General features: G+C 42.3%; 1 protein-coding gene across 1 annotated transcript; it reads right to left on the bottom strand.

Moving 5' to 3' along the window:
- Positions 1 to 1,336: 1,336 nt before the first annotated feature.
- Positions 1,337 to 2,105, bottom strand: LOC143030378 (uncharacterized). The gene is made up of 2 exons (XM_076193526.1): positions 1,996 to 2,105; positions 1,337 to 1,898 (listed from the first exon to the last, which is right to left on the bottom strand). Exons 1-2 carry the CDS (start codon positions 2,103 to 2,105, stop codon positions 1,337 to 1,339), a joined length of 672 nt encoding a protein of 223 aa, XP_076049641.1.
- Between the last annotated feature and the right edge of the window lie 11,606 nt (positions 2,106 to 13,711).

Below are 13,711 nucleotides of genomic sequence, written 5' to 3'. Positions count from 1 at the left end.
TAATTTTTGTTCATCAAATTAGAATTCAGCACACTGAACTTCATAATAAAATGCACTTGAGAACTATGGTTTTTTTTTCCTTGAACCTGAATTTTGTTGGCCAGTGTTATCAATAAAAGATAAGATAGGGAGACATAGAAGATAATGATCAAACATAAAAAAAAAATGCTTTCAAATAAAAAACAAGATGACAGGAGACATGGCAAATGAAAAAAAAATGAGTTAGGGATTAACATGGTAAAATATAACGACATGAAACTAAAATGAGATCAAGTGAATTTGGAAGAAGAATGAAAAAATACAGTAAGAAAAGTACTTGAGGACATCCGAAGAGGTGGAGGAATTGTCAGAAAAGACACAAAACGTGGAATAGATACTGATTGACTGATTCATTTTTAACATCGCGAAACACCCTCTATCAGGAGGCTAGGACGGTGACCCTCACAGAGGACCTTGTAACGTGGCATCTAATGGACCATAATGCCCTTGGTCCAACTCGCTGTCTGCAGAGTTCAAACCGCCAGCGAGGATCTACGGAGCAGACATGAATGGTCTAAATGACAGAGCTACCTTATCAGAACAACTGACAAAACTCTTTCAATAGATCTAAGTATTGGTTTCACTCTGAGGCAGTTGGCATAATAAACAAAACACGTGGAAACAAAAGAAACAAAAACAGTTTGGATTCAAAATAATAAAGAAATATATATACATATTACGGGCTTCTACGCGTTGCTCAGATTCATAAGAAGAAAGCGGTTGGATAGATTGCTTATATCTAAACATAAGATTGCGTACGCATTTACCTGTGTGTGTGTGTGTGTGTGTGTGTGTGTGTGTGTGTGTGTGTGTGTGTGTGTGTGTGTGTTCCTAGCTCCTCCACAGGCCCTGTCGGCGTAGTCGTAAGCGTCCTGGTCTCGCGTTCGGCCAGTCATGGGTTCGAGTCCCTTACTTTTCTCCAATTCCTAGCAGTCGCTCTTTGTCACCTGCCCCAGCAGTCTGTGTGCCAAGGGCAAAGGTGACGACCTCGGCCGTAGCTACGAATCGCCTCCTGGTGTAAGCTCCTCGCCTTTCTTGGTCGATTTTATTCAGCTGAGGGGAACACCCTCTCCCCGTGACATCGCGAAGTCGGTCCGAATCAGATCATTCCGCCGAATCTGTCGACGACGACGGAGTAACATTCGGTCTCAACTGTCGCCTTCTTCTTTCTCAGTGTATGGCCAGTTGGAATGCTCACTTTTGGACTTCCGTTCTTTGGTGGATGATGCATTGAACTTTTTTCTTTCTTTCCTTTTCTCCATTTTTTTAAACTCCGCTCTTCGGGGGCTGAGGAAACTCATTCCTGGAAAGTCTTCAGTCTTTCCCCGTTCTGCTCCGGACTCCAAATGGTCTGCCGCCACACCTGCCAGATGTCCGCTCTGGTTTCCTCTTGAGGGTCCAACATGGCCCAAGAGATCCGGGCAAGATCCCGCTTTTGAGAGTCCTCGAAGGTCTCTTCCCCACAGAGGCACGTCTCTAGGGCTCCTGGTCTACTTCTCAAAGGTCTCCAGACGTTTCTCCTCATCCGCCGCTTGACCCCGAGGTATCCGACCCCGCAGACGGAGTAAGACAGGAACCCCTTGATCATCTCGAACAGGACGCATCCGAGGGACCAGACGTCGGCTTTGCCTCCTGCGCAAGGGTGCTGGGAGCGGTCCAGCACCTCCGGAGTCATGTACCAGAAGGTCCCCTGAACTCCCCTGATGCTTCGTTCGTAAACGTTTGATCTCTCGACGGCGAGACCAAAGTCGATGATTTTAAGGACCTTCCTGCTGGCGTCCAGGACGATGTTCTCAGACTTGAGATCGAAGTGGACGAAGTGGCGTTCGTGGATGAAGGCCACGGCTTCCACGAGCTGCCTGAAGAAGGCGGTGACCCGGCTGCCTGCCCCAAGCCCTGGAGTGCGAGCTCGCGTGCGTCATCACAAGGCTAAGCAAGGTTCCTCCGTGGCAGTACTCGGTGATGATGGTCATGCCTCTTCGTTCGTCGGCGAAAACGTCCAATAACCGAACGATGTTCGGGTGGACAAGCGCTCCGAGGGCCTCGATCTCACGAGTGAAGGTCATCCTTGTAGTGGCATTGTCTCTTCGTTTTGGAATCTTGGCAACACCCAGGAGACCCGTGGAGGTGTTGGAGAAAATGACGGTCCTTCGTCGAGGTTGAAACGGACGACGTACTTATCGAGGAAGGAAGACCTTGCTGGTGTTTTGGGCTCCTCTTCGGAGACTTCTTTGTTGGAAGTAGCCTCTCGGTGAGGTTCTTCAGCGTCCTCGACGTGGACGATCTCACCAGATGGTGTCACTTTGACACCAGAACAGGACGATAGGTTTCTCTCCGGAGGGTCCTATCCTGTGGACTTTGCACAACAGGCGGAAAGCGAGACAAGTTGTGCGCAAAGGCTGAGGGTGCGCTGGTGCATGCGCGCGAGGTCGAAACGGCGAAGTCGAGCCATTTCGACGACTTTGTCCAAGTCAGGTGACGGAGGTCGTGCCGACCAGCCGATCAGTCACCGAAGGGGAGATTATAAGAAGAAAGAAACAAGTGTGTGTATTTGTGCATTGCACTTGAGTCTTATTTCACGCAAATGCTCTGTGTAAATGTGTAATCATGATTACACACACACACACATATATATGTATTCACTTGGTCTTTGGATCACGTGTTGGACTCGTGATCGACAGCTATTTCCCTCCTGGAAGAGAGCTCAGAGCTCGTAGGTCCGATCTATGGGTAATGCTATGACCTTGCACACACACACACACACCCAACTCCCCGCCCACGAGAGTCAGAGTACGACCCGAGGCACAGCGATACCGAAATAATTTCGGCCCTGGGCAGGATTCGAACTGGGTACTGGGAGCACTTCTGCTTCCCAGTTCAGCGCTCTACCAACTGTGCCACCGAGTGTGTGTGTGTGTGTGTGTGTGTGTGTGTGTGTGTGTGTGTGTGTGTGTGTGTGTGTGTGTGTGTGTTCAGAGGTACAATAGGTTGCCAAATTCCATGACAACTTTTTGATAATAAAATTATCCAACTTGTACAATCCCAAACTCATATTCATGTTGTTCTCAAAGGTATTCTTAATATAGCATGATTCAATAATATTCCTCTCCATAATATTTTTACTCAAGACATATTTTTCAGCTTCATTCCATTCAATGCAATGATTAAAATCTCTTATATGTACAAATAACCCATTTGATATTTGTCCTGTTCTGACGCTATACTTATGCTGGCTTATCCTCAATTTCAAATCTTTACCAGTTTGACCTATATATCTAAAATTACATTCTTTACATGGGATGCTACAAACGCACCCTTCTCTGACTTTAGGTGAATTTTTGGTTAATAGGCTTTTTACAGTGTTGTTATTTCTAAAGACAACTTGTATTCCAAAGGTGCTAAAAATATGAGAAAGACTTATCAAATACTCATGGAATGGAAGCAAAAGGATATTCTTATTGCTGAATTTTTGTCAATGGGTTAACCCATTAAACTCCGATGACAATATTCTTGTCATTTGGTCAAATAAAACAAAAAATCATAAAACACCAAAATGTTTGATCAAACACCAGAAAAATATGACGTCAGTCCTCCTCGCTTCGCTCGCGAGCGAAGCGAGGAGGACTGACGTCATATTTTTCTGGTGCTGTTTGATCAAACATTTTGGTGTTTTATGATTTTTTTTTTATTTGACCAAATGACAAGAATCTTGTCATCGAAGTTTAATGAGTTAAGTCTTAATGTCCTTATTTCTCTTGCTTATATTGTTCCTCTGAAGATGTCTTAAATAGACGAAAACGTTCAGTTACCAAGTTCTCATATTCCTAGTGAATCACGTGTTGTTTGTGATTTCTTTGTGTGTGTATATATATATATATATATATATATATATATATATTTATATATATACAGTATATATATCAAAACTAAAAACACAGTCGGAACAGAAGAAAAAACTACTGATTTTAGTTTCACTTTGCAAATCCTACTACATATAATTATATGGGTTAATAGCCAACGTATCCAATTTTTAGCCTAATTTTAGATCATTTATAAACTAACTTAGAATTCTTGTGCACCACAATGATAACAGAGTAACAAGGATATAGGATTTGAATTAGTGTCAGTTGAACTTATGATTTGCTGTTGTGTACTGCCCTTATCTGCCCTCATCTGACCAGTCAATCAGGCGGCTATTTCTAACCATCAATTAGGGCAACTATTTATCACGCTTCAAATGCCCACAACTCGTACTTGATATATATATATATATATATATATATATATATATATATATATACATATATATATATGTGCCTGAAATCAAACTTTATTCAGTCACGTTATATGTCATGTAAGCGCCATAACCTTGGCTGCAAAAATTTAGCCCCTCCTGAAAATTATTTTATGCTGTTTTTTCGTCCCTAACAAAAGCTGGTTCCCATGTGTTTTTATTTGTTTATTTTATTTTATTTTATTTTTTACTATTTTGTCTTTTTTTAAATATGTTACAACCCCTACAAGGAATTTTATGGACTTGCACACATTGTTTAACAGTGTCAAGGGTATTTGGAGGGGTGGGGGTGGGGGAAGTGGGGGGGTCACGTACCCCGAATCCATAGCAATCCAGTGTATGTTTGAAATTCGGTTAGATTTTTAAGTTATAGAATATCAGTGTTTGATCGATGAAAATAAAACATGTAACTCATGTACGTCATGTAAATACATGCCTATACAGCCAATTTGAAGTGTGCATTTTGACAGTGTTTATATCATTAAACATATACGTATGATATATTTAATTTTGCTACCTACTAAAATAAAAATCCTGCGGACAACTCTATGTGTAAAACTACCTCTTTCTCTTTGTATTCTTTGCAACGTGCACTAAGCAATTAATTTGTAAATATACATATACATATACATACATATACCAAGGCTTTTCCCCCTTTCAAGGGAGGTAGCCAAAAAGAAAAAGGCATAAAATCATTCCCACCCATTCCATCCCTAAATACACTCCACTCCCCTCCACCCTCCCTCTTATCTTAGCACCTCCTAGATGACGGGTCATCCCTGCATCCTGTTCACTGCCCTGGGTCAGAGGCAGTGTCGCAAGTCACAGCACATCCACAGCAAGGCCGCTTCATTAAATCGGCGACCCCCTTCTCCGTCCCCCCATGAATAAAAGGAGAAGACTGGGAGAAATCCCTTAAGGCTGCGTCAATTTTTGCTCACACATACTACTTCACACCCCATCCCCCCACCCATTCCACCTCATGCAATCACAACATCATCCATATGCAACCTTTCTCAATTCACCCCTGTATTCTGTCCGCTCCCGTCCTTCCTCAACAGACATTCCCCTCTTCCCCAAAGCCCCCTTCACCCCATCCATCCATCTCATCCTAGGACGTCCCCTCATGTTCACTCCCTCCACATCTGCCTTCCATACCTCTTTTACTAGTCTTTCTTCACTCATTCTTTCCATGTGTCCAAACCATCCTAATACTCTATCATCAACCCTATCTCCCAACTCCCTTTCCACCCCTGTTCTCCTCCTCACCTCCTCATTTCTCACTCTATCTAGCCTAGTAACCCCCATCATACTTCTCAGACACCTCATCTCAAACACATTCAAACTCCTTCTCTCTTCCTCTCTTATGTTCCATGTTTCTGCTCCATACAGTGCTGTTGGCACAATCACTCCTTCATACAGTCTCCTCTTAGCATCCATTCCCAGATGTCTATTCCTCATTACACTTTTTAATCCATTTACTTGCTTCTCTCAATCTACATTCTACCTCCACCTCCACTCCACCTTTTCCTGCCACATTTGCACCCAAGTATCTAAAACTATGCACTTCCTCCAGTCGCTCTCCTTTAATGCTCACATCCAGCCTGCTGCCACTTTCACCCCTTGCACATTTCATCGCATTACTTTTACCCACATTCATCTTCAACTTCTTTCTTTCATACACTTTCCCAAACTCTGTCACTAACTTCCTCAATCCCTCCTCTGATCCTGCCACAAGCGCAGTGTCGTCAGCAAACAACAGCTGGCTCACCTCCCACTTTTCTCAATTTTCTTTAACCATCTCCAATCCCTGACCCACTACCCTTGCATTTACCTCTCGCACTACCCCATCCATGTACAAGTTGAACAGCCAGGGCGACATAAGACATCCCTGACGAAGTCCCACCTTTACCTCGAACCACTCACTCTCTCCATTTCTAATCCTGACACAAGCTCTACTACTCTCGTAAAAACTCTTGACAGCTCCTAGAAGCTTTCCTCCTATCCCGTATATCCGCAAAACCTCCCACAGTGCCTTCCTGTCTACCCTGTCGTAAGCCTTTTCCAGATCCATAAAAGCCCCCCAAGATCCTTCCCCTTTCCTATAGCTTTCTCACATATCTATCTTACCACAAAAAACTGATCTACACAACCATACCCGTCCTATATCCACACTGTTCCTCACCAATTACTCCCTCTGTTCCTTTCCTAATCCTCTCAATCAAGATCCTCCCATAAGCCTTCCCAACTACATTTAACAAACTAATCCCTCTGAAACTACTGCACTCACACTTGTCCCCTTTTCCCTTGTAGAGTGGAACTATACAGGCACTCCTCCAGCACTCTATCCTCTCTCCAACAAATATTAAATAAACTCACCAGCCAGTACACCATCACTGTACTTCTTTTTTAGACATTCTGCATGGCATCCATCCAGACCAGGTGCCTTACCTGCTTTCATCATCTTAACAACTGCCTTCACTTCATCCTTCCTTATTTCTCTTCCATTTTCCTCACTCATCACGGTCATTTTCTTAGCATTTCCCACTGCAACTATCTTTCCCTCCCTATCCTCCTTCACATTTAGCAACTCCCTAAAATATTCTGCCCATCTTCCCCTTACTGCCTTCTCTTCCATAATCATCTCTCCATCTGCACCTTTTACCTTTTCTTCTCTACTTGATTTGCCTCCTTTTCCTCTCTTAATTTCTTTCCAAAACATCTTTTTATTACTTTCAAAATTTTCTGTCATACTCTTACCCCATTTCACATCTGCTCTCCTCTTTGCCTCCTTTACCTTTTGATTTACTTCTCTTTTCTTTTCTTTGTACCTCTCATATGACTTCCTCGTCCTATTTTGTAACCAAACTGTGAAAGCTCGCTTCTTCTCTACTACAACCTTCTTTGTTTCCTCGTACCACCATTCACTACCCTTCCTTCTATTTCCTCCTGTCCTTCTTGTTCCACACACCATCTTTGCACAAAAGGATTAATTCGTCAATTTGTGTGTTTATATGCATATATTTCCCTTTCTAAATTCCCATTTATCAAACTTTGCCTTAAATTAATTTCACGTTGTTTGCCTAGACCATCCCTTCTTCTAAATGCACCCCACAAATGTAATCGTTTATATGTAAAACTATGTTTCCCTAATTTTTTTTAAAGTAATCTAATCTGTCTTCTCGCTGTGACCTCCAGATCCACTGTCACCGTTTTCTATGCATTCGTCTCTTCTAAATATCGTCACCACATCGCCTACCTCTCTTCGCCCCTCCAACGTGTTTCCCAGTCTATCCCTGTGTTTCTTATCAGCCAGGCTTTGGATAATTCTATATATATATATAACCGCTCACTGCATTCTCTCTATTTCCATTGTACATATCCTCTGTGTGTGTGTGTATGTACGTCTGTACATTTATGTGCCTTTACCTAATTGTGGTATACAGTAAAGGAGTAACGGTGGCTCCCGCCTACTACTCTCCAGTCTATCATACTGAACTTCAGATTCATGAACGGTTCCAATATTGTTTACGTCCTTTAATCTCCAATTATCATCTTCAGATTAGAATTCGTGCGTTGTTCCAGCTTGGGATATATAATTTAAGCTATTCCAAGTATTTAGGCATCTATATGGAAAATAGTATTTCTTCACATAATCTAGACATCTAGACTTTCTTAATTTGTTCCCATGACCTCTTAGAACCCTCTGATCTTTAATCAGAAGATCTCTTCTGTCAATGTCTATCTCTTTTAGTGACCTCAACATCATCTCTTTCTCTTCGATCTCTCAAAGTTGGTAGACCCAGTGCTTTTAGTCTCTCCTCATATGGTTTATCTGTCAGGCTATAGACCAGTTTGGTTGCTGCTTTTTGTATTCTCTCAGTCCTGCTTATATACTTCACTCTGTGTGGGGACCTTACTACTGACGCATATTCTAGTCTTGGATGTATCAGGGTTTCGATTATCATCATTTCTACTATCTCTTCATTCACGTAGTGAAAAGTCACTTTAATCTTCTGCTGCATTCTACACGTCTCTCCCACAGTCCTGCTGATATGTCAGTTAGGTGAAATTTTTCTTCTTTTTTGCTTTTGTATTGGGTTCACTTCTCAATGAATATTTTAGAAATGGTCTTTTACAACTATTGCCCATCCACAGTACTTTGCATTTGATGGTACTGGAATAAATCATCCATTCTTGCCCCCATGCAAAAACAGTCTACAGTTATTTGCAATAGGCTACAGTCCTCCAGGTTACTCTTTCCTTGATTTTTGAACCATCTGCAAACATGTTGACGTGCCCTGTTGTACCTTCAAGTGTGCCATCCACAGTACTTTGCATTTGATGGTACTGGAATAAATCATCCATTCTTGCCCCCATGCAAAAACAGTCTACAGTTATTTGCAATAGGCTACAGTCCTCCAGGTTACTCTTTCCTTGATTTTTGAACCATCTGCAAACATGTTGACGTGCCCTGTTGTACCTTCAAGTGTGCCGTTTACATTTACCTATCTATACACCAAGGGCTTCTTCCCCCTTATATGGGAGGTAGCAAGTCAAGACACGCACCCACTCCCACCCATTCCACCACCTTTTGTTTCACTTCCATCTTTCCTCCTCGTGGGAGAAGGATCATTCCTGTCCCTCGCTCGCTGCCCAGGTCAGAAGCAATGCGGCAAGTCATTTAAACAGATAGGAAATGTGATAGATGCTGACACTGATCCTTGTGGAACTCCGCTGGTCACTACTCTGAGTGCTTTCTACCCTGATAATTTATCCTTTACTACAGTCCTCGTGTACCTTCCCTTCCGAAATAGTTCATCCATTCCAGTAGTCTCCCTCTTAGTCCTCCAATGTGCTCAACTTACCACACAAGTCCATTGAGAGGTATTTTTTTCAAAGGCCCTCTCTTGGTCGAGGTACACACAGTTCGTTTACTCTTACAGCACGTCAATCACTTTCTCACCCTACGCCTGGTAGGAATAATCCTGTCAGCGGCAGCTCTTCACTAGACTTCTCCATGCGTCTCTATCCTCGTAGGTCTCTTTTTCTTTCACTTCTGGTAAGTTTGTGTCTCTTCTTTCTAATGCTTCTTCAACACCTTTAATCCATCTGGTCCTGGGTCTCCCTACTGGTCTTCTACCTGTGGGTACCCATTCCAGCATTTGTCTTGGGTACCTCCAATCTTCCATTCTCATAACGTGTCCAAACCACCTCAACTTCCACTCTTCTATTAAATCCAACACTGACATCACTCCTATTTCCTGTCTTATCCGCTCAATCACTCTCAAGTAAAAACTTGAAAGCTTTGCCACAAACGACCTTCCACCTTTAAAGCCAAACTGACTGTCAACATGTCAATCTCTTCAAGATATTTGGTCCAACGATCTTTCACAATTCTTTCACGGGATTTCACTATTGTGCTGGTCAGTGATTCCGGACTATAAGTTAGTGTTTTCTCCTTTCTTCCACCTTTGTGAACTGGTACCACTTTCGCCTTTTTCCAATCTTATATCACTATGCTTTCCTTCAACGAACCTGCTACAGGACAGTGAATATTGTCAGCGACTTATTCCCTACATTCTTTAGGTATCGAGTTTGAGACCCTGCCAGGCCCTGAACCTTTTGTCTCCTCTAATGATCTCAAAAGATTGAGCCCTTTTCTCACTTTTAGATTCATAATCTTCTAAACCAAACTCTTTGCTCTCCTCGAAAAGCTGCTCTCCCTTGTGGAGTGTGTGTGTATTTACCTAGTTGTACTATACGGGAAGGGAGCTATGTTCGTAGTGACCGTCTTTGTATCTTTCAGCATCAAGATTATTCTTAAAATCGTGAATAGTATTTGCACACTGTTTTTTCATCTAAGTTATTCCATATATCCAGCATTCTCTCTCTCTGTGTGTGTGTGTGTGTGTGTGTGTGTGTGTGTGTGTGTGTGTGTGTGTGTGTGTGTGTGTGTGTGTGTGTGTAAGGATCCAAGACGCGCCAATGCCTATGGACCTGTTTTTGTCTAAAAAAAAAAAAAAAAAATTGGCGTAAATGACAAAGGAGCGGAAAAAGGAAACGAAGACAAAACACAAAAGTCAAATGAAAATCCGCCCATAAGAGAAGAGGACAAGATGATGAGAAAGAGGACAAAGAAATCCTTGAAAAATCTCCATACAAAGAGTATATCGAAAGACGATTTGACTTAGGTGTAATGGCGTTCCCTTTGTTTTTATTCCAACCGACTTAGTAACAATGTAGTGAGCGTTGAAGATTAGATAACTTTATGAATGGGGAAGATAGGCGGTGAGGGACATGGAACTGCATAGTATAGGCCTTATGATCGCTTGCAGTCACCTCCATTCTTATGTTCTTAACCCATTCAACTCCGATGACAAGATGTCTTGTCATTTGGTCAAATAAAACAAAAAATCATAAAACACCAAAATGTTTGATCAAACACCAGAAAAATATGACGTCAGTCCTCGCTTCGCTGCGAGCGAAGCGAGGATTGACGTCATATTTTTCTGGTGTTTGATCAAACATTTTGGTGTTTTATGATTTTTTGTTTTATTTGACCAAATGACAAGACATCTTGTCATCGGAGTTGAATGGGTTAACTGTTGTGTGTAAGCCCTATGGTTGTGGAAAGGCCAGGTGGAGGGGATGAGAAGAGAGGGGCGACCATATGCAAGGTGGAGATGTGCTTGGTAATCGCGTTTTGAGAACTATGAAGGACAAAGAGAAAATGGGAAGAGGAAAGAAAGAAAACGGAGGCGCAATGGATTCACACGTTTTCAACGATGTTCATGTGTTTTTGTTTTGAATATAAACGGAATATTTCGACGAAGGAAATGAAAATCGATGAGAATGGGAATGATTTCAGTGTCAGGGCAAATTAAGGAGAAAGTGGAGAGCATAGTGGATCCAGTGCTGTGTTATGAGAGGGAGATGTGGACGCATAAGGTGGACGAAGTGAAGACAAACTGCCTGGGGGAGTGTGTGTGTGTGTGGAGTGATGAGGATGCATTGTGTAGGACAGTGGTTCGCAAACGCTTCCATCTAATTGTAACGGAACCTTTTCACGTTTGCTGGTACTCGGAGGAACCCCCAACGACCACCACCACACAGATGGAACTCTCGCCCTAAAGCAAGGTTTACAATCTACGATAAATTGTAGCGATTTATTGTAATGAAAAGGTTGTTACAATTTGTCATTACGTGTAAACAGGAGATCGTAGCGATAAAATATGACGTCAGTCCTCGCTTCGCTCGCAGCGAAGTCCTCGCTTCGCTCGCAGCGAAGCGAGGACTGACGTCATATTTTATCGCTACGATCTCCTGTTTACACGTAATGACAAATTGTAACAACCTTTTCATTACAATAAATCGCTACAATGTTTTAATTACCCACTGTCGGAGAAACAAAGCAAAAGAAACAGACGAACTGTATATTTCGACCACTACTGTGGTCCTCTTCAGCAGATAGATACAAGGTAAGATGTACAAGAATACATACAATGAGAGAGGTACAAAGTAGGAACAAGGGGAGGTGGCTCAAGTCACATGTCCGAGGTGGGGCGGATTCGGTAATGGTAATAATTTATTCACAGCATAAGTTGTAGTGGTCGAAATATACAGTTCGTCTGTTTTTTTTGCTTTGTTTCTCCGACAGTGGGTAATTGAAACATTTTACTAAATGTGCTACTACATTTTCGTCTTGTGAAATCGCTACAATTTATCGTAGCGTGTAAACCTTGCTTAACCCATTCAACTCCGATGACAAGATGTCTTGTCATTTGGTCAAATAAAACAAAAAATCATAAAACACCAAAATGTTTGATCAAACACCAGAAAAATATGACGTCAGTCCTCGCTTCGCTCGCAGCGAAGCGAGGATTGACGTCATATTTTTCTGGTGTTTGATCAAACATTTTGGTGTTTTATGATTTTTTGTTTTATTTGACCAAATGACAAGACATCTTGTCATCGGAGTTGAATGGGTTAAAGAAGAAAGCGAAGGAAAAAAAAGGAAAATGGACGGGAAGGTTATGAGAACATAGTTTGGATTGTTTGGACAAATCAAGAGAATGGATTACTTGATCAACCAGCGAAGGAGAAGAGAATGGGAAGAGGAGATACTAGAAAGGAGGATGGGAAGATAGAGATAGAAGAGGTGAACAAACGAAGCGGTTGAAATAGAAAGGGGCAATTGCCACACCTCCTCGGTATGGAAATATGGATCTTAGGGCGTTTCTTAATAAGGGGCAAAATGGCTTACGCATGAAGCCACAGATGAATGTAAATAAAGGCAGAGGGACCATGGGAGAGAATACACACACGAAAATCCATATATATGTGTATATGCACTTACACACACACACACACATACATACATATATATATACTATATGACAAATAAGACTGAAGGTGGAAGAAGCAGACGAGGAGTAATGGGAGAATTTCACGCTTTAACGTTTCGACCCGCAGGGTCTTGATCACAAAGCTTTGTGATCAAGACCCTGCGGGTCGAAACGTTAAAGCGTGAAATTCTCCCATTACTCCTCGTCTGCTTCTTCCACCTTCAGTCTTATATATATATATATATATATATATATATATATTGTGACAAGTTGATGAAGGTGGAAAAAGAAGTCACGGGTCTAGTTCCGAGTTTATTCCTCTGAAGAAGCATAGAGCGAAACCGGTCAGGAATAAACTCAGGAACTCGGAAATAGACCCGTGATTTCTTTTTCCACCTTCATTTTATATATATACAAGCGACCTTCGGTGGTGACTAACGTCACCGCTTTGGCCTGCGGCGCTAGGAGCTCGCTTCGCTCGCAGTTTAGCTGGTAAACTAAGATACTCTTCCCTTGAGCCAGAATATTTGTAATCAGGATTGTCCTTTAATAGCTCGCCAAACTTTCGAACTATACGTTGGAAATCATTTATCATAGCTATTCTAGGTTTTAACCTTTTTATGTTTTTGTACAATTTTGGAAATAATTCCATATGTTCATCTTTAAGGCCACGGGACAATATCTTATACGCCCATTCTTCAATGTCGGGAAACATAGTACCTCGATCAATTCTGTTGGCTCGGCCGGGGGCTTGGCTGCGCAAACAGCGGCCTACGGCCGCAGCTTTCCGCGCTCAAATCCCTCGTTTTCCCCTTCGGCCTCAGGGCGAAACCCCAACACGGGATCCCCAGCACGAAGAAGAACGCGAAGAAGAACGCGAAGAACACGAAGAAGAACGCGAAGAAGAACACGAAGTAGAATGAGAAGAAGAATGCGAAGAAAAACGCGAAAAAGAACGCGAAGAAGAAGAAGAACGCGAGGAAGAAGAACGCGAAGAAGAACGCGAAGAAGAACGAAAAGAAGAATGCGA

Source organism: Oratosquilla oratoria, chromosome 12, assembly GCF_046742065.1.
Source record: "Oratosquilla oratoria isolate Oo_2021 chromosome 12, ASM4674206v1, whole genome shotgun sequence".
In the NCBI taxonomy this organism is placed as follows: Eukaryota; Metazoa; Arthropoda; class Malacostraca; order Stomatopoda; family Squillidae; genus Oratosquilla; species Oratosquilla oratoria.
Note: the sequence above shows the minus strand (reverse complement) of the source record. Positions and strands in the feature narration are given on the sequence as shown.

Excerpts from the sequence above, each read along its gene's own strand:
- LOC143030378 (XM_076193526.1), bottom strand. The coding sequence starts at position 2,105 with ATGACCTTCACTCGTGAGATCGAGGCCCTCGGAGCGCTTGTCCACCCG. Across the intron at positions 1,899-1,995 it reads GGCATGACCATCATCACCGA|GCAGCTCGTGGAAGCCGTGG; the intron begins GTACTGCCACGG and ends CGCCTTCTTCAG.